Source organism: Anopheles coluzzii, chromosome 2 (assembly GCF_943734685.1).
Source record: "Anopheles coluzzii chromosome 2, AcolN3, whole genome shotgun sequence".
Taxonomy (NCBI): domain Eukaryota; kingdom Metazoa; phylum Arthropoda; class Insecta; order Diptera; family Culicidae; genus Anopheles; species Anopheles coluzzii.
The window spans coordinates 29,009,852-29,035,386 of record NC_064670.1 but is presented as its reverse complement, the minus strand read 5'-3'; the positions used below and the strand labels follow the sequence as shown (position 1 = coordinate 29,035,386).

Here is a 25,535-nt window from a genome sequence, read left to right as displayed (position 1 = left end):
TAATAACATTCCCCATGCGTTAAACATCTAAGCAGCTCTCCAATTTCACTTCAACAGCCCGACTGCGACACTACTAGCACCCTCGAACTCAACATCTTTTCACCCTTTCGAGATTGTTTTTGCACTTGTTCATGCCACTGGAATTGCATTTAGAATTGTCACTGAACTGATTACGCTGCGTTGCCTGAGCTGTGTGCATCGGTGCGTATCCTTGTGCTGGAAATTTGTGAGGGTAGCCTAACTTTACAGCTAAAACTGATAATCCGTCATCGAACCTCGGCACCATATACCCGTCAGACAGCGTGTGCCTGTTTGTATAACGAACGCAATGACGACACGCTTCTCTGCCGACCTACTTCATCAACACTACGGCATGTAAACGTACAGGTGATATTGAAATGTTCCTAGAACAAAAGTTCTCAATTGGAGCCACTTGAGAGTGAAATGGCACTGTACAACTGGTAACGCCAACGCTAACTATAGCATATAAGCCACCCTAGTAACGTAGCAATCGCGTACAATTCGGCACACAATACCTGAAGCTACTCTCAACTAATTACCAAACTCGACGTGGTAATAATGTTACAAATCGGCGACGAACTGTACCGAATACAAAGGCAAACACACTCTCATGTCACCTGTTCCTACTTGCTTGCATACTTCCTCAGGAAGGTAATATGTGCGTGCTGAAAACGGTGCGAGAATCGTTCTACCAAGGGGACATCCCGGGGAAGAAGTGAAGCCCACCCCACCGTAAGGAGAGACAAATAGGAATTAGTTACGATTGCTCGAATCTCGACACTCGTACACCAAAACTCGCTTCGCAATTGCACTCAAATTGATGGCAATGAAGAGCGGGATGGGGCGAACAAAAATGGAAGCAGCAACAGGCACCACTTACGATGAGAGCAAGGGTGGAGAAACCTCGTGAAAATGATGCATCTGCTAGCACATGTACTACATGCGTTCAGTAAAACCACACTTGAGGCTTACCATGCGTATACACTGCAGCGCAACGTCAGGGCAATCAAGTTCAGGGGTGCAAATTCGGATGTTTTCAGTAGTGTTACTGTTGCACTACTCTCCCGTACACCCGCCCTGGTACGCCCGGTGCATTCGAACCGGAGGATGGTTTTCGATCTGTTCGGCACCCGTTTCCATTGTGTCAACGGACTATCGGAGCCATCTGTTGACTACGCGGGCAAAAGTCGATCGCTTAGCAAACCGTGATTCGGTTCCTATGGGTCAGGTCACCGTTGAGCGAATGATCGAGATGCATACGGACGAGGAAAACCCCCAACGGGTGTACCGTGATGCTCTTTTTTAGCGCCTGTGTAATGCCAAAAGAGCAAACCTGCTGCGCTGCCCGGGGTTGCATTTACTATATTCAAACATCAATCACACAGTGGGTGATTGCAGGAAATGGTGCATATTTTTCCTGAACGCTCCTGGCTCCTATTGTTGACATATGCACGAACAATTAATGAAAAGGGATACTACATTCACTGGAATTAACTGAGCAGCTCGCCGGTAGCACTGCATGATGCACATCAATCAATGCATCCGTGCAGGAGGTTTATTGAAGTCGACAGATTTTCTTCGAATCAAACAGCTGCTGTCGCTCTGGTAGTCTGTGTATGTCATGCAAGATTCGTTTGTTACTAGGCACAGGCGTAATTTCATAATTGGATTTCGTTTTACTGTAAAAAACCCCTATCCATACTTACAATACATAGTGCATTACTTTTCCTATGATTCAGATGCAGTTTTGAGTAGGTCGTTGCATTTAAGAACTTATTGAAAGCTTCCATTTCTACCGTACCTGGATAGCGAAAGTTGACGGATTATGTTCCCTGGTCATACATGTTTAAGTTACGAAGAAGAAGCATTCTAACAAATGTGAAATAATCCCAGTTAACTTACAAGAAATGCATTACAAACCATTTCCACACTTATCGCTCTTTTGGACGACTAGACGACCCATTGGTGTAATAAAGCACCCTCTCGTTAAAGCCTACCGTGTGTACTAACAAATGACTCAACAAGCGTCCCCGAACAATCCGTTTTCGATGAGAGCAACCACTCCTCCGATGTGATCCATATCGTTCGCCTTTTTCCATCCCGTTCCCGGTTTCTAATTAATATCAGCCCGTTCGGCGTTGTAAGCATCAATTTCGGGCCACCAGCTCTTTGATTTCTACCCAGCGGATCTGTTACGTTGGCCCCGCAGAAGACTGCCGCTGCATGAACTTTGCGCTTTCGGTCACTATCGCGAAATGGTTCACCATTTCAGCTGTTTGGTTAGTGGCGGTGGTGTTGGTTGTGTTTTGGAAGATTCACAGATCCCTCCCCACTCCAGAGTCACAGTCGCACTGCTTCTCACGAGCCAACTTCCCACCAGCTGGTTTGTTTTCGACGGGTACGAACAACTCCACCGAAAAACCACCACCGTCGGCCGTGTCGGTTGGTTTTGCCGGTCGGAAATGTCTATGTGTGTGTGCGCGCCACGAAAGAGATGAAAGGGGTGAGTTCGAACGTATTATGCAACATTCCCACAGCTTTATGCTTTTATGGGTGCTGCAGCATGAGGTTAGCCGGGGCAAGGGCGCGATTGCGGAGGGGTTGCCGTTTCGCGCAAAGGAAGATCGCCAGGTTCCGCGATTGTTCCGCGGGCACGGATCGCGCACGGCACGAAGGGTGAATTGTTGTTTCGCAAGATGCATAATTTCGAAGACACCCCGACACAGAGCAGCCGTGTAGCCGGCCTGTGCAGCTCGTATGGACGGGCAAAATAATAAACCCAGCGGGTCGTGCGCTTTTGGCACGAGTCAGTGTGAGTTGGAAGGCGCACCGTTCACGTGCTGGTGTTGGTGATCTGACCCATTGGATGCTGTAGAGATGGTAGCCGAGTGGGGGTTTTGCGTTTGCCTCAGCTGCGTTTGGCGCTGTCTGCACAAAAGAGTTTGAATAGCTACCATGTTCTTTCGAGGGAAATTTAGCATGTCGAACTGATGAGTGTTGAATATTTCATTATGCCACTAAGTATGATGCTTCTTAGTACAGCTGTGTTGCAGGATGATTCATGGACTAAATAACATTAATTACCTGTGTCTTATCTGTGTTATCTAAATCGTCACGTGTCCCGTGAACAGTAAAGGCGGCTTTGTACATCCATGAATAAATTTCTACTTCACGAAAAACAGTGAGCTTCTTCAGCTCACTATCGTACGCAGTTAATGTTAATTTAATTAGCCCCAGCATGGCTAGTTACCTATGCCGATCAAGAAGAATATTCCTCCGTTGCTGGTGGGCTGGGTTTCATCTCAACTAAACACGACACGAAACCGTCAACCCGATAATAGGCAAACATTCATGCCAAGATAAAGATCAGCACGTGCCGCCGTTAGCGGTGGTGGATCTTCGTTGACGTGACGTATACAATGGTATAATATGTTTCCATAATTTGTTCAACATAAACCCCCATACGCAATGCCCTAGTGCTGATCGTTCATCCAGTACCGTTTAAGTGCATCCCGTACCACCCCATCACTGATCGTCGCAGATCGTGGTGCATGAAAATGGGAAGGAAAAGCTGACACCTTTCCTCGAGGTTCTGTGGCGTGCGATTCAAAACGAATTTAGGTTAGTCGATGCTTTCACTGCGTTGCTTTCAATGAAATCCTCAATGCTACATAACAAAGCCGTTAGCATGAGAAGGAATAAAAAATGGAAAACTGTTTACGCTTCACATCCATCCCGGCCCGATGGTAATAAATGTCTTGCAAATTGATCGAGTGTAGGGTGCGTTTTGATATTGTAATGAAGTTTTTTTTACCATTTTTTTTTTGTTCGCGTGAATACATTTTGTACTCATCGGATGCAATTATATACTGTACTGATAAAGGTAATATTAATTTATGCGTTCATGTTTCGTACAGGTTCGCAGCAGCAGCAGTAGCAGTGCGTTTGATGCATATGGATTGAGAGAAAAGCGAGCAAAAAACAAAAACATTAAAAAGCGGTATGAATTTTGCGCACGATAAAATTGATTAGCGATTCAATTGGAAGAAAGTAAGAAGTGGTTTTTAAAGTGTGAAAACGATTTTTTTTTCGATGATCGTTAACGATCTATCGGGGGGAATGAGAATTGAAGTATTAGTTGACCCTTAAAGACGGATCTTTTATAGTAACATCATTTTCTTTTCATTTATTAATTCTTAAACTGTTGTTTTCATCTATAATTAAAACTACTAAAAATCTTAGTTATATTTAGTTTTCATAACCTCTCATTGCAAAAAAATAGAGTAATGAAAATGACGCACTCGGAGACAAAGGTAAACGCTCCCAATAAACTCTACGTTCCCGGCAAGAAGTAATAAAAATCGAATAAATTCTCATAAGTACCGTCCACTGGACTAGAATGCTTCACCATCTTCATCTTCATTAGTTTAACTGGAGCTCTTAAAAACGCGTTTCCAGGGTACTTTTTCTTCCCGTGCTCCTCACCCGGGGGGAGTGGCGAGGGGTCTGTCATCCCGGTCCTTCCCGTTCGTCAAGACCAGTCAAGACTGAAAACGTACTTGAAAACGGTTTTGTAAACGGGCTAGTGGCTGCTACCGCGGCAAGTTCAAAGCAAACTAAGCCACGGTTACCTATCCCTGTTCGCACGACGTAAGTCAGGGAGGAAGGCAACAGGGAACCCCGGGTGCCGCGGTGAAGCACGGTATGGAAACACACAACTGCAGACGGACAGTCCCAAATGGTGCCGGCATCCACTTGCTGGTGCTGCTGATGCTGCTGAGACAATTTAATTTAAATTTGCACAGGAAATTGTTATTGCTTCAATGAGGAATGCACGCTGTCCAACGGTTTGGTGTGCACACACACACATACACACACAGCTAGCCATCCACATCACGCACTTCAGCATTGTTCGTGTACTAACGGAGAACCAGCGAGAGACTGTTTAGAGTGACGGAGGCAAAGAGAAGTCCAGACCAGACCGCGGGCACGGGCAAATTGAGTACGATCAGTTAACTCATCCGGGTTGCTAGTCGTTCTTCCCCCGCGACTTCTTCCAGCGACGGGCGAGTGCGGACTGAAAGTGATTGCAGGGGCAGCAACAAAAAAAGCAGGGAAAGAACAAAAAATAAACCAAAAATAATAGACACTCCTTGGCGGGACGCAACGACGGCTAAGACGACAGCAGCAAAGCGATGGCCCAAGACATGCGCCTTGTCCTGCACGGTAGCGCAGCAAATAATCAGCCCGGGCATTCGGGGCGGGTGGAAAGTAGACGGGAATGATGCAATTCAAAATAGTGCAGCAAAAGGTGCTTTCCAGAATAAATACCACTGGAAGATCTGAAGTCCTTTTTGCGAAGCATTTCAGCAAAAACAGCATTCCTTTTTCTTTTACGAAGAGCACCCTTAAGGGTTCGCTTCTTTACTGAGTTTTGCGTAGTTTCGTTGGAGACTGGAGGTGGTGATGGTGGCAGAAAAATAGAGCTCGCCGGGGTGACAGGTGCATTATTTTCTACGCCATTGCAACTCACTCTCCGCCGGGCTGCTTGGACGCTCCGGTAGAGGGGCAAACGAACGTGGATGCACACCGAGCGATAGAAAGTGTAAAGAAAAATCTATCTTGATGTGCATTCATGTGCTGAGCCGTGGGGAATCCGGAAGCAAACGGTTTGCCGCCATAGTCACGATCGGGCGTGATGGGTACGTGGGAGCATTACTTAGCTTTCCGGGAAAAGCGAACAAACCGACAACAAGCCAAGCTTAAGACGCTACATCCCACACATCGGCACTTCGTTATCCCGGGGGTGGGCAGGGTGGGTGCTGTGTGGTTAGAACTCGTTCTCGAAACCGTGCAATGTGTCGGAACTGACACGAATCCTCCAGTGCCGCCCTTTTCCCGCCCGCCCATTTCAGTCCAAGGGCAAATGGGAAGTTCGAGTTTATCATCATAAGATAATTCGCACCCAGTTTCCCACCAGGCCGGGCGGGTGCTGCACCTCTTTTTTTTGTTTCAACCCGCCTGCAAGTGCATTTCGCTCTGCCCCGTGGCCGTCGTAGTTGCGCCGTTATGTTGCCACCCGTTAGCACAGATGATTGTCGGTGGCGGTTTTGTTTCGACGGCTCGCTCACACCATGCTGCGGGACGGGGACGGGTTTTGCATTTGCTGTTGACATTTAGTCTCGGGTCCGGTCTTTGCCGCGGGCGGGCTGTTGGGAAAGGGGAAATAGTGTTTTGGTTTAGAAAACATTGTAAAATATGGAATGAACTTCTGTTTTGCATTAGCACCAACATTCCAGCCGGGTGCTTTGAGCAATAATAAGGTCTTACTTTCAAATAATAATAAAATATATCAAATTTACTAGCAACTACTTGACTTGATCAAATAGTAGCAATCATAGATAGTTACAGAAATTTAAAAAAAAAATCATTATAGACAGTGCACACTATAGGTGTGAGCAAATCATTTTCAGTATATTCAATTATTTTAGAATTTTTAAAAATTAGGAATATTTTCTTTCCGAAGTAGAATTTGTAGATTTAAGAAAATAACACACTTTCGTAAAGTTTCGCAAATAAAATTCAGTCTTTCAGTAGCTATAGATTCACTTTGACCATTTTTACCTCAACATTTTGTGCAGTGATCTCACTGTGCGCACATAAAAATGAAATAAAGAGAAAACTCAACACAATTCAATTGAGAATAGCTCTCTCGCGTAGAGACACGATTTCTCTTTTTCAAATTCTCTCGCACCTTTTGGGTGCGTAAAAATGAAACCGTCTAATGTTTCTAATGGCGCAAGTCAACACTTTCTTTCAATGTTTGGTATTGTATAAATAGATTAGCAGCTTAATTGTTTTATGCTCTCTCACGTAGGATATTGCTTACAATATGATTTTTTAATTGTTTTTTTTTTTCTATCAAACTATAACTGTTGGAATTTGTTTTTACTGTATCATTTTGTGCTTTGATTTTTTAAATAAGTGCTAAATTTGTTGTTGAGTAAATAAATAATAACAAATAATACAAAAGTTTCGTCTAATGGTTATTATGTTTACTACAGCTTCCAGTATTGCTTAAATTAAATACTGCACATGAGTTAACTCGTTTAGGTTATATTTTGTCTTATTTTAAACTGCTTCACTTTTTTTCTTAAGAACCTTAATTTGCTTCGTGTTTGTTGCTTAGTGTTACTTTCTTCTTGTCTTGCTTAAGGCGTCAAGACCAAAATTCAAACAGTTGTTTTGGCCTGCAGCTAGTGCGGATGCAAATTTACACATCCTGGCGCACAAACTCAACCAGCCGTTCTCTCTCTCTCTCTCTCTCTCTCGGGCGCGCTCTCCCATCACTGCCCTAACAGACAGGGCAGCCTGGCTGTTGTTTGTTCGCCCCGAAACCAACGGTTGTGTTTTGTTGCCCGTGTGTTGTGTTCCGTGCGACGAACGGAACCGTGTGTGTGCGGGGTTTTTTTTCGTTTTGTGCCGTGCAGCTTCATCTAATAAAAGGCTAATAAAAACGCGAAATGTGTTGTCGCCGCGTACTCCAGGCACACAGGATTTTAGTATCAGACCGCAAGTGTGCTGAGCGGTGGTGACCGACGTATCTATCGGTTGGCGTGTGCAAATTCACCCGAACGGATTGGTCTCGGATTGGTTCCATCTTCTTCCAGCGCAGCTTACACGCATTGCACGCGCTATCAGTCCGCGAGTTCGTCTGTGCGTTATCATCTCAAGGTGCATCTTACGAGCAAGCGAGCGGGCCGACTGTAATGTGACCGACCCATCAGCGGAAAAAGGGTAAGCAAACGCCAGTTGCGACCGAATGTTGCCAGAGGAGGCTGTGTGTAGAGCATTGCAGCCGAATTTAATTACGAACGTGATCGAATTCCTGCACCCACATCCGCGGAACTCGGATCGCTGTAAACAACGGGTAGGCGCCGTACGTCATCCGCCCGACGGCGATGTGCGCGGCGTAGTTTTCAATGTTATTTCCGCCTAGATTTCAACCCCGATCCAGTGTGTTTGTCGGCCAGTGGCGGAAAGTGATTTGTTTAGGAAACCTCCCTATCAACATTGTGAATAGTCACGGGCTCTGATGCAGTGTTTGGTTCGCGTGTAGTGGTGGTGGTAGTGTTGGTGGTGTTGGTGTGGTGCGCATTGTTTTGACGTTTGCTGCAGACGTGAAAATATCGAACGAAACCAGCTGCGTGAGACGGCGAGGTGAGATGTGCCTGGTGACTGGTGTGTGAGGAGGAAGCTTTGAGAAGGTCGTGTACCGTTTTTTTGGGGTCATGCGGTTAGGTGCAAAGACGTCTGCCGTGTTGTGAAATGTTAGAAAATGCCCCGAACCTCCCAGCATCTAATTCATGTTGCACGAAATCGCCCCGCAAAGTAGGCTGGTGGATGGGAGAAAAATAGCAGGTGAGAGAGGGTTTATCGATTTTGTGTCAGCTACGAACCAACGGTACACCGTCGAGCAGGGGTGAGCAACCTTGTCGGGAGGTATGGTTAAGCAATGGAGCTGAAACAGAATTTAAATATTGTTCAGTTTTGTGGCTCACTGAAAACAAAAATAGATTAAAAAACATTGCAAAAGTGAAAAAATGGACAACTGTGTGATAAAATATGCTCAGTAATTCCTTATGATACAAAACAGTTTATATTAAAAAAATAAAAATAAAACATGTGCTCTGAAGGCACAACACAATCTGAAGGCCGTGGGTTGTGTACCCCTGCGCTCCGTGCGGAGCTCAAATTCACGCTCACAATCTCTCTCACCCGTTCTCTCGCCAATGCTTCTCACGCAGCATCATCGTCTGTAGCATAGGCACAGCATAAGCGAACTTCTCATCTGCTGTTTTTGCACGACATGCCGCATGTTTTGTTATTTATTTCTTACTTGACCAATACCTTTGTCGTAAATGAATTCGGTAAATGAACATAATGAAATAGAATGATAGTTGTTGAGGTTTCGTGGAGCAGTGTTATGAGAAGACAAAATTTTGGGATGGAAAACTAACGCACAGAAACGATTTGTTTCCTCTTGTGACCTTGTTTGACACAATTTAACCTCTACTACATTGCATGATTCGATGTTATTCCCTCCTGTATGAATGAGAAGGTCTCCAAATGAAAAAACTTTATTTCAGTTTCACTTTGACATAGAACCTAAGCACAACAAACATTCTTCCCCAGTCTATCCCCTATCATGCCCTTGCTCATCCCGGAACGCTGTGAGAAGAACCTGTTTGCCTGATGTGTCCGTTCACCGCATGAGATGTGATCTTGCTGCTTCATCCTCCCCACCAAAACGGTGGAGATGGCAACTCCCGACGATGGCAAGGGGATTTCACTTTTTGTTGATTTTCTGCCGCTGGCTGGCTGCGTTGCCGTTCCGTATCGGTGCACTGGCATGCGATTGCATTCCGGCGAAGCCACAGACCCCCCACCCCGACGGCAGGCGTCTGTGCATTGTGCACATCTCCCGTGCGCTCCGCCAAATGGTGACGGCCGGGTGAAAGCAAACTCTGGTGCAGTGAGCAGGAAGGGAAAATCAGCGAGGGGGATGTGTGAGAAGTGAAATCTTTCCCCATTGGCGTTCCCCGTCTCGCACAGTCAATCTTAGGAATAGGGGGAAGGCGGTACGAAAGCGAGTCGAAAGATCGGCGCGATCATTAGGCCTGCGACACATGCAACACAATTTATCTAGCAGCTCAATTACTGAACACAGTAAATTTGGTCCCGTTTCGATTCATCTGCAGGGCGATGAGGATTGATTTGTGGTGCATGTGTGCCGCGGGGAGCTATCGCTAATTGAAACAAAGAACATAAACATCACAATTCAGTTAGTGGAAGACGCAATTCGCTGCAGCAGCGGGATTATTCTCCCCCGGGGAAGAATGCATACATTGATGACCCCAGGGAGAATGGTCACGTCCCGTGCTCACCGGGGTTCACCGATGCGAGCGACCAACGTGCGTTTGTGCAGAAAGAAAAACTGCCGGGAAAGTAGGTCAGTCGAATGAATCTCGGCTTTTCTTACCGTCTGTCTTTATTTGCCCCAACTTTTGTCATCTTGCGCGCGTACGCAGCCACACGTTACCTTTTAAACGAGCTTTGCTCCCCCTTCCCTTCCTTTCCCCCCCCCCGCTCGAACACGCCATTTAACCCTTCAGCCGTCTTGCAATTCAAAACCCACTGACCCAGTGAGTCCCCGAAAAGTGCGACCCGCCAAGCGTTCGCCGACCGAGAATAGCGTGAAAAGTGCATTCATGTGCATTCAGCCATGATCGCGGTCAGTGTCCGTGTGGTCTGCCAACCTTTTTAGGGGGAGGGAGTGGGGGACAGTGGGAACAGTGGTAAACGAGTCTTGCAATTCCGAGGTAGGGGAAAAACGAAGAAGGAAAACAAACGGACCAACTGCGCGAATATGCAACGGTTGGGGAAGGGAGGGCGTTGCAGTTTCTCATGCATTGGGGCGTTCGGGGCTCAGCTCACGTTGCGTTGCATGGGGTGCATCCGTCTTAGCATTGGTCGTGCTGTTAGTCAAACGTTGGGTCGAAATTTTCCAGCTTTCCCACACCGCACGACTGTCTTTTCGATGCCGAAGTCGATTGTTTGATTGGCCACGCGTCCTCCTTTTTTTGTTTTGGTTTTGAGGAATCGATCTCGGCCAATATTCATGAACTCTATCTGTAGCTGCAGCCTGGCAAAAGTGGGTGAAGTACACGATCGATCGGCCAGCTTATTTGTGAATGGTTCGCATCGTTAAGGGCCGAGCATTGGAGTTGGGTTTGCTGTTTTGTTGTTCCGCCGGTCACGATGAATAATATAAAATCAATTCCGATCTAAAGGGCACAACCACCAAGAAGTCAGTGATGTGCTGGTTAGCTATATTTCGATTTGTTGGGTCATGAAAAATGTACCAAACACGCTTAAAACTTAACAAATATGGAATACTGCAAACATATTTTCTTAACTACACCGACGAGGCTTCTCGCTTTCCGCTAGAGCGGAGCAGACGGTAAAAGAATCCCATCAGAACAAACTTTTAATCCATCATTAACGTGCCCGAGCTGGGCGGGATTTGCATCCTAAAAATGCGATTTTACTACCAGTCTGCGCACGTGCGCCTTACGCAGCGGGCGGGAAAAACTCCGCCGCTGTTTGTGTTCAAACTTTTGCAACCATTTTGCTACCGTTTATTATCAAGCGACGGGCAAGCTTCGTTGTGCCGAATGAAAATCAAACACACACGCACACAGCAGCCAAAAACGAAAAGAAAATCAAATCTTCCATAAACAAAGCAAAAAAGTTTCTCCCAGCCCCCCGCGATGGCATCATATTAGAGGTTCATTATTTCATCTTTTCACCGCGCGCGTCTGCATTTTTCTTCAACGCCCGCCTTTTTTCTTTCCCCCAGGTGCCAGACTTCCGACCCAAAGCCTTGCCAGCGCCAAACATTGCAAACATTTTTCCCCAACTTCCAGCCATTACTCTGCGCGAGAGAGGGCAACGCGGATCATCGGATCGGATGGCGCACCGTGGCAAGATGTTGTTTTTATTCCGCCCCCTCCTGCTTTGGGGCATCAGGCAGCCCCAACGTCTTCTTGCTTTTATGATGCTCCACTCTACATCACTCTTACTTTTTACGTCATTGGAACCATTTTATGGCATGCTACCTGGTGGTGTGGAGATTTTGGGTGCTGCTTTTGAGGTAACAGCGGTGGCGCAGTAGTAAAGCAAGAAAGAGGTAGAAGCACACTAATGGGCGCATTGGGTCTGTGTTGGTGGCGGTGGCCACTTGGACTCGTGGATGGTACTTCTCGGTGCAGTCGAACCCCGTCTCTTGACCTCTCGCCGAAAAGTTGTATTAACAACAGCAAAAAGAAGATAATTTTGAAGCCGAGCTTTTGGAGACGGCATTCTCTTTGGGCATTCGTTTGCACTGGCCGCGTAGAGTAAAGTGAAGTTGGGCAGTTATTAAATAAGAGAAATTTGCTCAAATCTGGAAGGGGTGAAGTTGTTACGATCTCATCGTTTCTTCAGCGTACCGTCGACTGGTTGGCATTGACACTGCCAATAATATTCCGCTAAATTGAGAATAATTGATACTCGACCTTACGCATAACTATATTAATCTTTTTTGCCATTTTCCGTAAAAAAGTTTGCCTTTGAATCACACCAAAAGTGTGTGCTACCCCTAGGCAAAACAGCACCACTTTGTTGCCTTACAATGTTCCTCTCTTACTTTCGATTCGTCTTCACATCCCTTCCAAAAGCGAACACTGCTTGTGCACGTTGACCCGGACTCCACTCTTGGAGTCCCCCACGAGCCATACACGAGCCTCAGAATGCAACCGATTTCGCGCACACTCAGCTTTCCCATTTCCATTTTCCACCCTGGTGGAGTGGTATGATCGGTTCGGCTTTGTTCATGATTTATTAGCCACGTTTAAATAACATCATGAAACGTGCGTACCGCGAGCGTTTCTATCGGCACGTGAGTCGAACTTGAAGCAAAATGTACACACACACACACAAACAAAATACCAGCAGAAGCAGGGGGAGAGGTGTGAGAAAATAGGAGGCAAAAAATAGAAAACTTTTACTCTTTCCTATGCGACGCACCTCCCCCACAGGTCGGTGTACGATGAAAGCCCCAACCCGAAACTGCAGAACAGATGAAACGGATGGATAAAATGGTGAATCGCGTGAATAGTTCGAGCCACGATCCATATGGCGTAAAAATGCTTCCACTCCCCCCCCCCCCCCCCCCCCCTGTCGGATAAAGCATTTTCCACTACCTGAAAGCCGCGCATATGAAAAGTGTGCGATCCGCACACTGGCCTCACCATTCGATCCAAATACCGATCGATGGCTTTGCGTGCGAGCGGCGCGGCGAGTGCGTTGGACGGAAGACATCATACCTTCACCACTACCATCATTCGTGACTGTGGAACATCGTTGTTAGCTGTTTTGCTGAGTTTTGAGCACACGAAAAATAAAAATAAAATCCCGCTGTCGTTCTCTCACGAAGACCTTGGAAGACGGTGAAGCTGTGTGATGACCATCGCCAACGTCGTCTTCAAAGAACGTTCGCCAAGACGGGATGTGGACGTTTGTGTGGCCCCCTTTACGCGTGTAAATTAGCCATCGAAACCTGTTTTCGTAGGATCGTGTTTGATTTTTAGCTTAACGTTTCGGTGGTCAATGCTGTGCTAACGATGCTGCTGGTGGGAGCTTTTTGAGTGCAGATAGGTCTAGACCAGGGGTCTCCAAACTACGGCCCGCGGGCCGCATGCGGCCCTCAAGAGCCTTTAATGCGGCCAGCGATGACTGGGTAAAGGTTAAATTAAATAGCTTTCTTTTCTGACTAACCAATCAAAATTTATTTTTTTAATTCTGGAAGCCGAAAATCAAGATTCAATAAAAGAAAGCTCTAGAAATTTTATGTATTTTGCTAGTATTTTCTTATTAAAACGAGATTCGAACTTCCACCCATTCTAAAGGTAGCGTCAAAATGGCCCTCAACGAAGTTGATTGTGAAGCAATGCGGCCCGCGAACTGAAAAGTTTGGAGACCCCTGGTCTAGACGCATTGGTCTAGTTTGCTGCTGGTGCGGCACCAATCACCAGATCTACCAGTGAGCGGAGGTTAATAATACGCATAAGGTCTTGGGCTGAAAGATTAAGCCCTCTTGTTTGAGTCATTCGGGTCAACTGTCGAGATTGCAGCAAGTTTGGTAAAGATTTTAATACAATCACTTAAGCTCGTTCAGCTCAACGAGGGATGGACCAAATCGTACAAAGAATTACGTCTAATTATGGTGCCACTTTTTATTGGATCCGATGTTTTTCATTTGCTGCCACCGGATCGCATCGTAACGACCTAATGACAATCTGTGAATCGGAGCTTGGTTGACCTACTTTCACTGGCCAATTTAATGCAGCTACCTGCGGCTGAGCTGTTACATTCGCGTAATAGGAAAGGAACGGTTGCTAAACGATGTAACAGCGCATCATTTGAGGTCACCTTCACACAATTCGCAAGGAGCAGAAGCGAGGGGAGCATTTGCAAACTGATAGCAAATAAACAATACATTGGATAAAAAAAAAATAGAACAACAGCATACTACGGGCGTTAATGTCAAGACGTTCGACCAAACTTTCGGTCCAGATTGAGAGCGCTTCGGGCCTCAATTCTATGGCGAAAATCGACCTCCCCCGGTCAAATTAGCAATGGTTTTGACACCGCGTGGTGACACCAAACATTACGGATGTGACGGGCTCTCACCCCGCAGGGCATCTGTACCACTAACACAGAACGGTGTCAATGCGCGAGAACCTTACAGAAATCGCCTTGCATCGCATAGAATCGAACGATCTGAGTAATGGTGTGTGCTATGGGTGTTTCCTTACCGCTTCGGTACCCGGAATGAAGCCGGTTTCGGAATCGTGGGTCGAGCGCTGATTTGAATTTACCTCCCATCCCCGCGTCGGAATTCCATCCACCCATTGGTACCCTACGTCGTTGTAGAAGCGTTTGAGGCGCTTTTCCTTTTTCGCAAACGACAGCTGCAATCGGTGAGAACATTTGCGCGGCGTTCCGGCGTTTTGCACAATACCGGAGGGGTACGGTATGGGGTCAAATCGGTATTAAGATTTCGATCGCCCCGGGGGCACACCTCGGTGATTACATCACAATCGTTGCTGGCTGTCGATAGTGTGTGTGGCTCTCTGGGGATGGACTGTTTTTTTTCTTCTATGTCACTGCTCTTGTTTGTTACTGTCAACAGACGAGAGGAGTGGTCTGTTTTGGAGTGGTTTCTTCCTTTCTTTCCACCGCCGGAAGCCATCGGTAATCGAATCGGGATCTGATACACGAAATGGTCATTAGCCTGGGTGCCAGATGTTATCAGACTGGACCGGACAGCCGGCTGAGAGGTGCTTGCGTGACGGCCCGTCTTATTTGTTCGATATACATTGTGTGAGGTAGGTTTGTCGTTGGTATTTAACTATGATTGTATCGATAGAAGGTATAAAAATAGTTCAAATCGATAAGTGATGTAGCGCTAGAATGAAGCATCACTGCCTAGTGCAGTGTCGAGGAGCCTTACTGGGCAAGAAACGAGTTATACAAACTGTACATTTTCGGTAACAACACGTTTGAAAAGCCTTAAAGTTTATCACCCAAAAAGCTGGAACTTTAAATTCATTTAAACAACTGCATCCGTCTGAGCTACCGACGAGGTTCGCAGTTTCCAGCCCGCTTACATGAGCGCACACGAAGAACGGGCCCTTTATCGCAGCAGCGCCCGTCTTCCGACCGGTCGCACTGATGCTAAATTCTGAATTCTGAAGCCCTCAGGACACACTGGAGCTGGTTGATGGTGGAATTACTTACATCGTCATCGTGCATCGGACCGTCCGTTCGCTGCTGCCGAGCGTGGTTGCATGTTACTGTACAGCCCGCTGGGCACGCCGTTACTACAACAATGATATAATTAATCAGCCCCGACGAAGAACCAAACCGGGCCGCGTGCGGTATTACACGCTCTCGCTCCCCGATTGCGAAGTGTCCGAGTGTGCACTCGGACAACAAATCTGCAGCGCGCTAGATAAAGTGTCCATCATAACTGCACCATCACCACCGTGCTTGGGGAAGGGAGGTGGAAAACCGCGAAAGTGGATGTGCACCTCGCACCATCGACATGCTCTCCAGCCCAGCTTATCACTTATGTTCCAGCCGACACAAGCCGGATGACGCCGGATCACCCCCTCCTGGTCGCCCTGTTAATCCCGGCGAGAGGAAGGCTGCCATCGTATCAGCTGCCCGGCCCACACCGACGAACACAGATGGTGGAGGTGGCGAAAATAAATATGTTTATTATTAGTGCAAATCAGAAGCTGTCGCAGCCAGGCAAAGTTTACCCCACGGCGGCCATCACGGGACGGCTTGCTGACCGAGGAATGTGAGTACAAGCTTCCGGGAATGGGCTGCAGGTTGGCACCGTCCGTCAACAGACATGTTTTCGGCCCGGACGGTTGCCGGTGCGGGGTCCCGGGGCAGCCTGCAGAAGATGTGTCATTTGTACGGACATTCGTTGGAAAATTGTGACACCAGACCAGACCAGGACGTGTCCGGCCGCCACCGTCCATCACGATAGTCCTCTGTTCTCGATGTGTTATGGCTCGTGTTTTTGAGGCAGCACAGCACAGAGTGTCGGCAAGGATGCCGTGGAGTGAGGGTTTGTATTCGATCTCGTGCCTTTGCACGCACACGCACGGACCGGCAGCTCCATGTGACCGGTGTACCACGTGCGGTCTTGCGCTGAATTGCCACTGCGGCCGAGCTGATACGGCTTAATAACCATAACGAACACGTAACGCTGCACAATTCATTCACCCTAATCGTGTAGCGTTTGGCTCGGCCAACTACCGGCCGCCCACCCATCGATCGAGAACTTCGCGTGCAGCATGCAAATCAGATAAATCAGTGACGGCGGGGCTCGTTGTTGTAGGAGGACCGTTTGTCGATGCTGGTGGACTGCTGGGGACACTGGGCGTTGGTTTTGGGAACCGTCCCAGTTGCCTGAAATCCTGAAACGTGCGCGACACTGTTGTGTTTTGTGTTAATAGATTTGAGGTAACGAAACTGTTCCGAGGCTGACGTACAGCATGTCCCTCACACATGCCGATGCGCACTTTCAGTGCTGAGCAAACGCGGGGAAGTATGGTATAGTCATTAGGACCGGAACTAGCAGCCATCGTATCGCACGGAAAGAGAAGGAAAGAGAGAAAGAGAAAATTCACACACAACACACACATTCAACTGTTGATCGGCTCAATGATGGCTGGAGATATTGAGGCCACTGTGGAATCGATTGCCCCAAGCGGTACAGTTCCCAAATTTTCCTCCCTCGCCAAAATCGTTCTCGAGGGTTCTAGCTTCCATCAATGCTAGTTACCGAAATCATTGGGAAATCGTAACGAGCGAACCGAGCGTACGAAGAATTCAATCCATTGCGGGATGCGCCAGCCCGCCTTGGCTGCCGTGGTTAATTGGTGTGGAATTCTAGTTGCATTTTTAGGGTGCCGCAAATGAGCAGCCCTAACGAGGCCCTGCTTCCTCCCCAGAAACGGCCTGGAATACGTCCATCAGCGAACAGCGAACTCCCGTTGCGCTTTACACTGCAATCTATAAGCGAATGGGGCTTGGATGTGTAGCCGAACATCGGGAAGAGCGGAGTAAAAGACTCATCTCATCACCGCGGGACCTGTGGCTATCGCGCAGGTTAACTCTGAATGCTGGATAAGGAAGGAAGCGTGATGGTGCTGGTGGTAGGCGCATGAACCACGCGGGCGTTTTTCCCACGGGCGTTCCTTTCAATCGCCCGCACATGAAATATTGATGGCCGGGTATGGTTTCCCACAGCGTGCGTCTCTGAGTTGCCCGTTTGGCTGCCGGTATGTGCATGTTGTGTATGTTTCAATAATTCGAAACACCCGTCCGGGAGTCCGTGATTTTGTGCCCCGGGTTTTGCTGACGGGGAGCGGGGTGACTTGTTACACAATTCCGGTGATGTTGAAGCGCTGCTTAACTGCTGTTTAAAGAGGGACACTTTAATTAGCCAGTGCAGTGGCAGTGTGTTGGAATGCGTGGCCATTTCCGTCGCCCACCCCCACGTGAATTTTGTTCTCCACCGGCGGGTGGGTAATTGTTGGTCGTTGATTAATTACCAATGCTCGTAATGACATCGTGTAAATGGGGTGCCGTAGGGCTGAGGGTTTAACGGTCTGGGGCTTCCTCGACGACGGTTCGTTAGTACGCAATAAGGAGGATTCTGCCGCACGCACACAAGATACAAGCCAACCAACCTGTATTGAGCGATAGTTTCTTTGTTTTGTTTTGTTTTTTGTTGCGAAAAGCTCAAACCAACCAGTTGGATTGTAATTAATTGTGACAACCTTAAGAGCATAGTTCCCGAACCGCAAGAACCGCGGAGTTGTAATGGCAAACGGGCAAAGGCGGAGAAAATGTCGACTCCCGGGTAACCCTGGGGCCACCGATTATTGTACGCCTGGTTACGCGCTTGTGGCAGGCTTATTAAATTCAAGCGAAAGTGTTGTGACACCGAAGGTAAAAGCGTTTGCCTAATGAAGCTGCTTTAATGGAATTTTGTGTAGGGCGCACATTACGGCACGTGTTTGCGCCAAATTGGATGAATTAAATTCTGGAAGTTTACCTCACTCGCATTGGGCCGGGAGCACACGTGCTTTGAAGCGCGAACGAAGCAAAGAACTTCAGAGGAAAGATGATCATTAATGCAAACCAATGCTCGAGTGCGGAAACCCATTCACACTTTTGCTATTTGTCTGTCGGGGCGCCCGTAAAGAGCATCTTTCGAGTTATGTCCACAGTTACACACGATGCAAAGAGTTGTTGCAAGGAGATGCTACAAAAAAGAAGAAATTCACATCGCACAGTTTACGCTCAGCACAGTACAAATGTCGGTTTCCTGCTTAGCGCCGTTAAGCATTTCTTCTTCAGCACACGGTAGATCGGAGCCTCTCTGCGTTTGTCACTCTTTCTTCCCGCAACATTTGTCTCGACGCAAACGAACGATTTGACTTCTGATCCCATCGGCATCCTCGGCTTTGCAGGGCATGAGTTTGCATTTTATTTACTTTTCAGGATTTCGGCATTAGAAATTCCTAACAGCTCTCCACTATGCTATGCCCATCATCCCGCACCAAGTGATGGATCGTCCCGGGCGACCATTGGCATCGAACGGTGTGAGCGTGCATGTGTATGCTAAGCCCCCGATACGAACATCTCCTCCGAGCAGTTGCCTGGGAAGACATCAACATGATCGACATTTTGGACGATTTATGCACACCCATCCATCCAGCCAGCCATTCATCCTACCAAACAGTGGCCCTCCCCCCCTAACATGGCACTATTTGTTATTCCAATCCAGTCACGTAGTAACGATTTGAGTGTGTGATTTAAGTCAATGCCGCCAAGATTTGTCCTTCCCGGCCCGGTGTCGGTTTAGACAAAACGTGGGACAAAAACCTGAGGCCCGTATGGCGCCGTATACGCCGAGACATGTGGAACCGATTGGCAGTAAAAGAGAGAGAAAAAAATGCGCAGGTGACATTGGGAAAGCAATTCTAATCGATGATTACGTTTATCTGTTTGCTACTGCTTCTTTCTTTGCGTTCTTGCTCATGAGCTGCACGGCTTGATGGTGGCTTATGAGTTTTGGACAAATGATTTTCATATGTTACGCTAAGTTTAGTTCGGAATAAGCGATACTGAGCACGACTTCCTTTGTTAAGTGGATTAAAAATCAAGTTTAAACGGCGCAGAGTGTTATCAAATCAATGCACTGCCCTTATTGTTTCTGACTCTAGTTTTATCTCGTGAATACCAACAACCTACGTGGCCCCTATACGACGACGCAATAGAGCTTAGATAGAGCAGGAACAACTATTAGAAACCGGTTATAATGAATAAAAATCATATGCATTTCATTGGCCGCCGGTTGATATCACCTCGGCCATACCTGAGATTAACGTCATCATACCACCCAGTCTGTGCGATCGATTCCGCCGATCCGGAACTGGATTTGTTACCGTCCGATGGCGCGATAGAAAAATGTTTGTTTATTTATTCACAAATCACTACAATCACACCGGCACAAAGGCACTGCACACAAACACAGAGAGAGAACGCCGACACGCAATGATAAATGTGTGCCGGTTGACCATTAAAAATAACTCGCGCCACTGTTGCCTGCGAGCAGGAAGGAATGCAAATGTGCAAGCTGCATTGTTGTGTTTGGTTTGCTGCTGCGAAGGAGGGGCGGGGGGAGGGGAGGGTAATAAAATCTTGCTACGCGATCCGACCCACTTGTCGCTGCGGTCACATCTCGGCCATACCACTCGGACGTTTGCGGCGTCCTTCGCGACAGGGCAGCTGCCGCCACGTTCGACGTACTTTTCTTTTTAAGGTATACCAGCGAGGCAATCACACTTTTATAGCCGTTTTGTAGCACGGTTTTTGCAACGTAAGGTTTTAGAGCTAGACCGTTTTATCGCATTACAACATCCGGTTTGGGTACGATTAATTATGCCAAACCGTGTATGGAAAGGTAATTAGCACTCTCTCTCTCTCAACCCCAACTATTGGATGAACAAGTTGTTTACAAATTCAGAATGCGACGGTTTTGTACTGTGCACGGTATAACTTGAGGCGTTCTGTAATACAGATTGCATACTTTCTGCTTCCTACATCTTTGCAATTATGTTGCGACTTACAGGTTTGCCGCAGATCAACAGGTTCTTTGTGCCAATCATCCAAACCAACAGGAAATGCAACTTTCTGTCCATTCTTTGTAATGGAAGATACACAGTTTTGTAGGCAAAATTTCACCGACGCAAAATTGGTTTGTTAGCTTGCTCGCTATTGCTCGAAAAAGGGCAAAGCTTCTGATCAATCGAGTAGCAAAAAAAAACAAAAAAAGCAATCCTCCTTTTCATCTAACACCGAGAACCGCGTATATGCCCCGCAAAACACGAATGCAGTCGTGTTCTGGCAGCGAGAAACAACTCAATCAATCATGAAAATCCAATTATTTTGCCAGCAACCGAACCCGAAATGACTTCTTTCCCGTGCAGTGCAGTGGTGCACTGTGCGGTACTGTGTAGCGCGTATCATATCTTCCTTTCGTCGGCTCCCCGGGGGCGATGTGCGAATGATACGCGAATTAGTGGCAAATTATTCCACACCATGCACTCTAGACCCGGTGTGTCGAATGTTGTTCGCTCGGTCAGTAGCCCAGCCCCCGTCCCCCTTGGTGAACGGAATGGAGCAACAACAACCAACAAAAAAGGCTAACCAAACGAACTGCAAACAAATCGCAATCCTATCCCCTAGTTAGGCTGTTTGCGGGGTCAACTTTGGTGTGTTATGATGCCAGCTCCCAGGGCGGACACATGCACGCAATCCACAACTCGTGCGCTCTCTCACTCTAGCTCTCGAATGCATGCCTCTAATGCAATCAACAGCCAACCCAGTGACCAGTGACGCGCATGGCCGAACAAATTCTGCCACTACTGCTGCTGCTGCTGCTGCTGGATCTGGACTTCAACTGGCTCTTAATTAGCCTTTTCCGGTGTAGCACGCGGTTGACACGGGGCCCGAGAGATGTTCGATGATTGTGCGTGACCCGGCGCTGGTCGGACGGATTTAGGACCTCCGGGAGATTTGCTCCACTACCACCACCACGTACTGTGAGCCGTCTCGTTCGACGGATCATCACGTTCGTCATTGGCCTCGGCTCGTCAGACATGGCCGACGCCTGCATCCCGCTACCCACCAGGGAGGCTGGCACAGTATTGGAGAATTGAGGAATCCTTCAAACCATACGAAAGGAGAGATTGATTATTCAACTGTTCAACGGTGGGTCCAATGGAATGGTCCAAAGCGCGACAGGCCACGAACCCTTACCCTCCTCGTTATTGTTTATTCTGTGTTTCAGGGGTGAGTTTCCGGGAGTGGATTCACTACTACCACCACCACCACCACCACCACCACAGCCGACAGCTAATGACATTCCGATCCCAGGGCGATTCCGGAAGCATTCCGCGTGCATTGCTTACTCCGTGGGGTTGTTGATTGTGTCAATATTGGCATCTAGCTCGCGAAATTTGCGGCCTGGTGTGCGCGTTTGGAGGCATGTTTGGAAGTAAATTTGATTGTGCGCACCTGGAGCGCATGGGAGAGCGTGTTTGATTTGGCCGCCGGGCGGGCGGACGGGCATAATACCGGGAACAATTTATCGGGTAAATGGTGGCGCGGTGCTGGTGCTGGTGCTCCCGATTCAATTAGCTTACTTCTGCAGGTCGGAACGTTCATATTCGGGCGCTGGCAGATCGGTCGGATCGAGAGATTTATGAGCTGATATACACACAGACGATTCGGTCGTAGGGAATAGTAAAGTTTGGGTTAAACCATTTACGTGCAGCACACTGCACACGACGTAATGATGTTATGGCTGTGGAGTTAATATTCCGTGACTAAAATTTATGCTCCACAATCATTGGGGAATCACTATGAATCTTTATGAACTTAACCTACTTATGGCAAATACTGATCTATGCGTTTTTTTGTGTGCTTTTCTTCCTCAGCTTCCAATTATAAAGCGATTGCGATGCGTGTGTGAGACAAACCAAGCTCAAACCGTAAACTTTTGTAAGTATAATTTTGCCGAATTTCATGTACAACCTTGAACCTCCGTCGCCAAACAATCCACTCGTGGTGGCGTGGTTAGATTACGTATGAAAATGAAAACAGCTCTACACATGATTCAATCAACCCAGGCCTGGGTCCGATGGGTTCATCCGATTACGTGCGCGGTACTGTTTGCTTTTGACAGCAAAGTGTCACCGATCTGCTTGGGGCGTGCGGATGGTCCAAACTCTCCCCCTTTGTTCCACATCATTTGATGCTGACGTAAGCGAAAACCCGCGAGTGGTGCAACGTTAGATCTCACGTTTACGCGAACACCGACGGCTAACTTTAAGCCACGCAGAACAACCAGCACCAGCACACAGCTACAAGCCTTATAAAATTTCGGCCTTTCCGCCAAATACAAAATGATTTATCCACCCTCCATCCTCCCTCATCAAAACAGATCCATCATTGGGTGGCGTGAGGGCGCATTCGGGCCGAACGGGTACATCAGTTTATCAGCATCACCCGCGCCATGGATGCTCGCGCTCTATGTACAACCGGGTTTCACCGAGATGTGTGCTACCGTGCGTGACGCGTCAACCTTGAACCGATCGATTCGGAACCCACCTCCCACCTACCGGTACACTACAATGTTTGCATACGTGTGTGTGTGTGTGTGTGCGTTTGTTGTAGTTTGCCGGCGTAACCTAAGCGCAAACCGTTTGCATGTTCCTTGTATGTCACGTGTCAGGAGAGCATGGCGATCAAAAGAAGCAATGCAGCCGCGCCACCGTTGCCGTCCGCCGACCGACTGCTTCCGTGCGCGTGTGGAACGACTAGCGATCGTGCCATTATTCCGTCGCGGTATGTGTGTTTTTGTACTCCCCGCTTTTTTTGCTGTTTTTGGGCCAGAAGGTGACACGATGTAAAACACATCGAATCAATGCTAGCCATCGCCCACTGGCGGGTCGCGATCAGGTGCGGAAATGGGACACCGGCACGGCAGCATCGGCGATCGGCGCAACGTGAGGCAGGTGAAGCTAATTTGTCGTGACATACTCACGAAGCAAAAGGGGGGTTGTGGAACGAGCAGGCCCGGTGGACGGGTGTGGTAGAAAGTTGGAATGGAACCGAATTTGTGTACCAAAATTTAGGGACGGGTACACACGGGTACACACAAACCGGGCATGAAATTGCTTCTGACGCATACACTTATGGAGCTTTTTTTGTATTTTTGTTGAAGGATTTTAATCTGCCGGACATTGTGCAATGCTTTGGGCTGACAGTGAACGTTTCAATTAAGGTTTTATGGTCGAAGTATTTTGATTCAGATCTGGCGGTTTGATAGTTAACCGTTTTCGAAACCCTTTAATAAAACATGGCACAGCTGAGTAGCTAAAAAGTGCTCTCAACCATTAACAATCAAAAACAATTTTAAATAAGAACTTTACCACCCAAAAAGCGCCTCTCAATTTGTGATGGCACACAGCCTTTTTCTTGTAACGGCTTGTCAAACGAAAAAAAACACCTGCCATGATCCAAAACCTTTCCAGATGCAAGCCTCACCACGTCAAGGTCGATGCCGAGGGCGGAAATTGAATCGATTAACCGACTAGGCAACACCGTTACAAAGACGCCGCTTCCGGTAGCACGATCCAATTTGCCACATCGGCCATACCCTCGTACTCCTCCTACCAAAAACACGCACACACACACAGCAAACTCCCCTGATTTCCATGTCGACACGGTTAATTGCAGGTGCCGGCGTGCAAACAACCTCATTTTGCAGCATCATTGCAACGCATGCCACAAACCGTGCAAAAAAAAAAAGATGGTAAGAAAAGCCCAACACAAAACCACCAGCACCAGGTGAGAACCCGAAATTATACCGCCACCAGTGTCCGGCGTCAGGCTCTCGCGGTATGCCAGTATTGTACAGCCCCGGCACCGCTGGGACTAGCGGGGGACTGGGAAAGTGTCCAATTAATTGATCAATTTTTCAAATCCCCTCAACCGCGAATGATGACGCTTTGCGGGCGGGGTGCGGGCAAGTTCCGACCGAGGCCTAATCGGCACTAATCCAGTTTGGCCAAAACGGCGGTGGTTTTCGGTGGTGCCCGTAAACCGCAGCCGGTACATTTGTGGCGCTATACCATTTATTAGGATCGTGTTTTGTTTTTTTTATTTTATGTTTTGGCGCTGCTGTCGCTACTGTCACTCACCGTTTTAGCATAGCTGCTTCGAACGGAACAGAGCATTGAGGGAGCAGTACAGCGGGAATGTTTCGAGCCGATTGTGGGGCCTTTTTTGTTACGTTTGCACCATCGGTGTTGTGTCTTTATTACAACCGAACTGTGTTCGCTAACCATGCGCTAACGATAATGCCACCATTTCGCTTTATGGCCATCGTTCGGCTAGAATGGTTTGCAAAGGCGTTATCGGAATGTGTGGGTTACAAATTGTACCGCAAAAAAACGCGCCCTCATAAACAACTACATTATTGTGCTCCTTTAAACTTTCATCGTATCTATGTAGCTTCTAGTAGCGATATAATTGATGCAATTGAACTGAAAATGTTATCCTTTCTATACCTAACTAACGACGTCCACGACCGTTCCACGAACGATGGTGCCAAGCTTCCAAGGAAACAAAGCCGCTCTTTTACAGATTATAAATCGATCGAACATTCTTCACGAAGCTCGCTGCTAATTCGTGAAAGAACACAGGCTAATTGATAGCACACAAAAAACGACCCATTGCACGCCACCTTTAACAACAAAGAACCATCGCGTCAGTCTCAAAACGATCTAACAACGCTGTTGCTTTGTTGTACCTCCTCGGGGGTATTCTATGAGAACAAATTCTTCCTTTCTATCTTGGTTGAGTCTGGACTCGGATCGGACCCGCTAGAGGGATACATCAGCGGCACTGAGAGGACTGGTGTCTTGTACCGCACAAACGAGCACACTCTGTACGAAGCAATGAACGATGCCGCTCGGTGTTTATGAAGTTATAATCGTTACATAAATGGCGCTTCTGGTCCGCTGATGAAAACCGATCCCCGCGCCACCGGCTCCGCTCCATTGGTCCATCGGTGGCACGGGAAAATACAATTCGTAATTGAACCATTAAGTCACCTCTTTTATTCCCCTGATGATGCTTCGTTTCTCGTATCGCGTCCAGCTTTAAAGCAGCTTTATTGTGCAAGCGTAATCGACTAGCTTTGTTTTTAGATGGCTTAGAGTTATAAAGAAGAGGCTCGTCTTAGG

The 25,535-nt window shown here is 47.6% G+C and overlaps 1 protein-coding gene across 6 annotated transcripts in view; it reads left to right on the top strand.

Moving 5' to 3' along the window:
- The window catches only part of LOC120953708 (uncharacterized), a 51,163-nt gene that overhangs the window by 12,383 nt on the left and 13,245 nt on the right, over window positions 1-25,535 (top strand). For 2 of the 6 annotated variants that reach the window (XR_007451951.1, XR_007451952.1), the window contains exon 2: window positions 22,221-22,284. Coding sequence is in view for 1 of the 6 variants with exons in the window: in XM_040373892.2 (XP_040229826.2) it covers window positions 7,844-7,951; window positions 22,221-22,284 (172 nt within the window). In the remaining 5 variants the exon portion in view is untranslated. The other 4 variants (XR_007451949.1, XM_040373892.2, XR_007451953.1 and 1 more) reach the window with 4 other exon arrangements.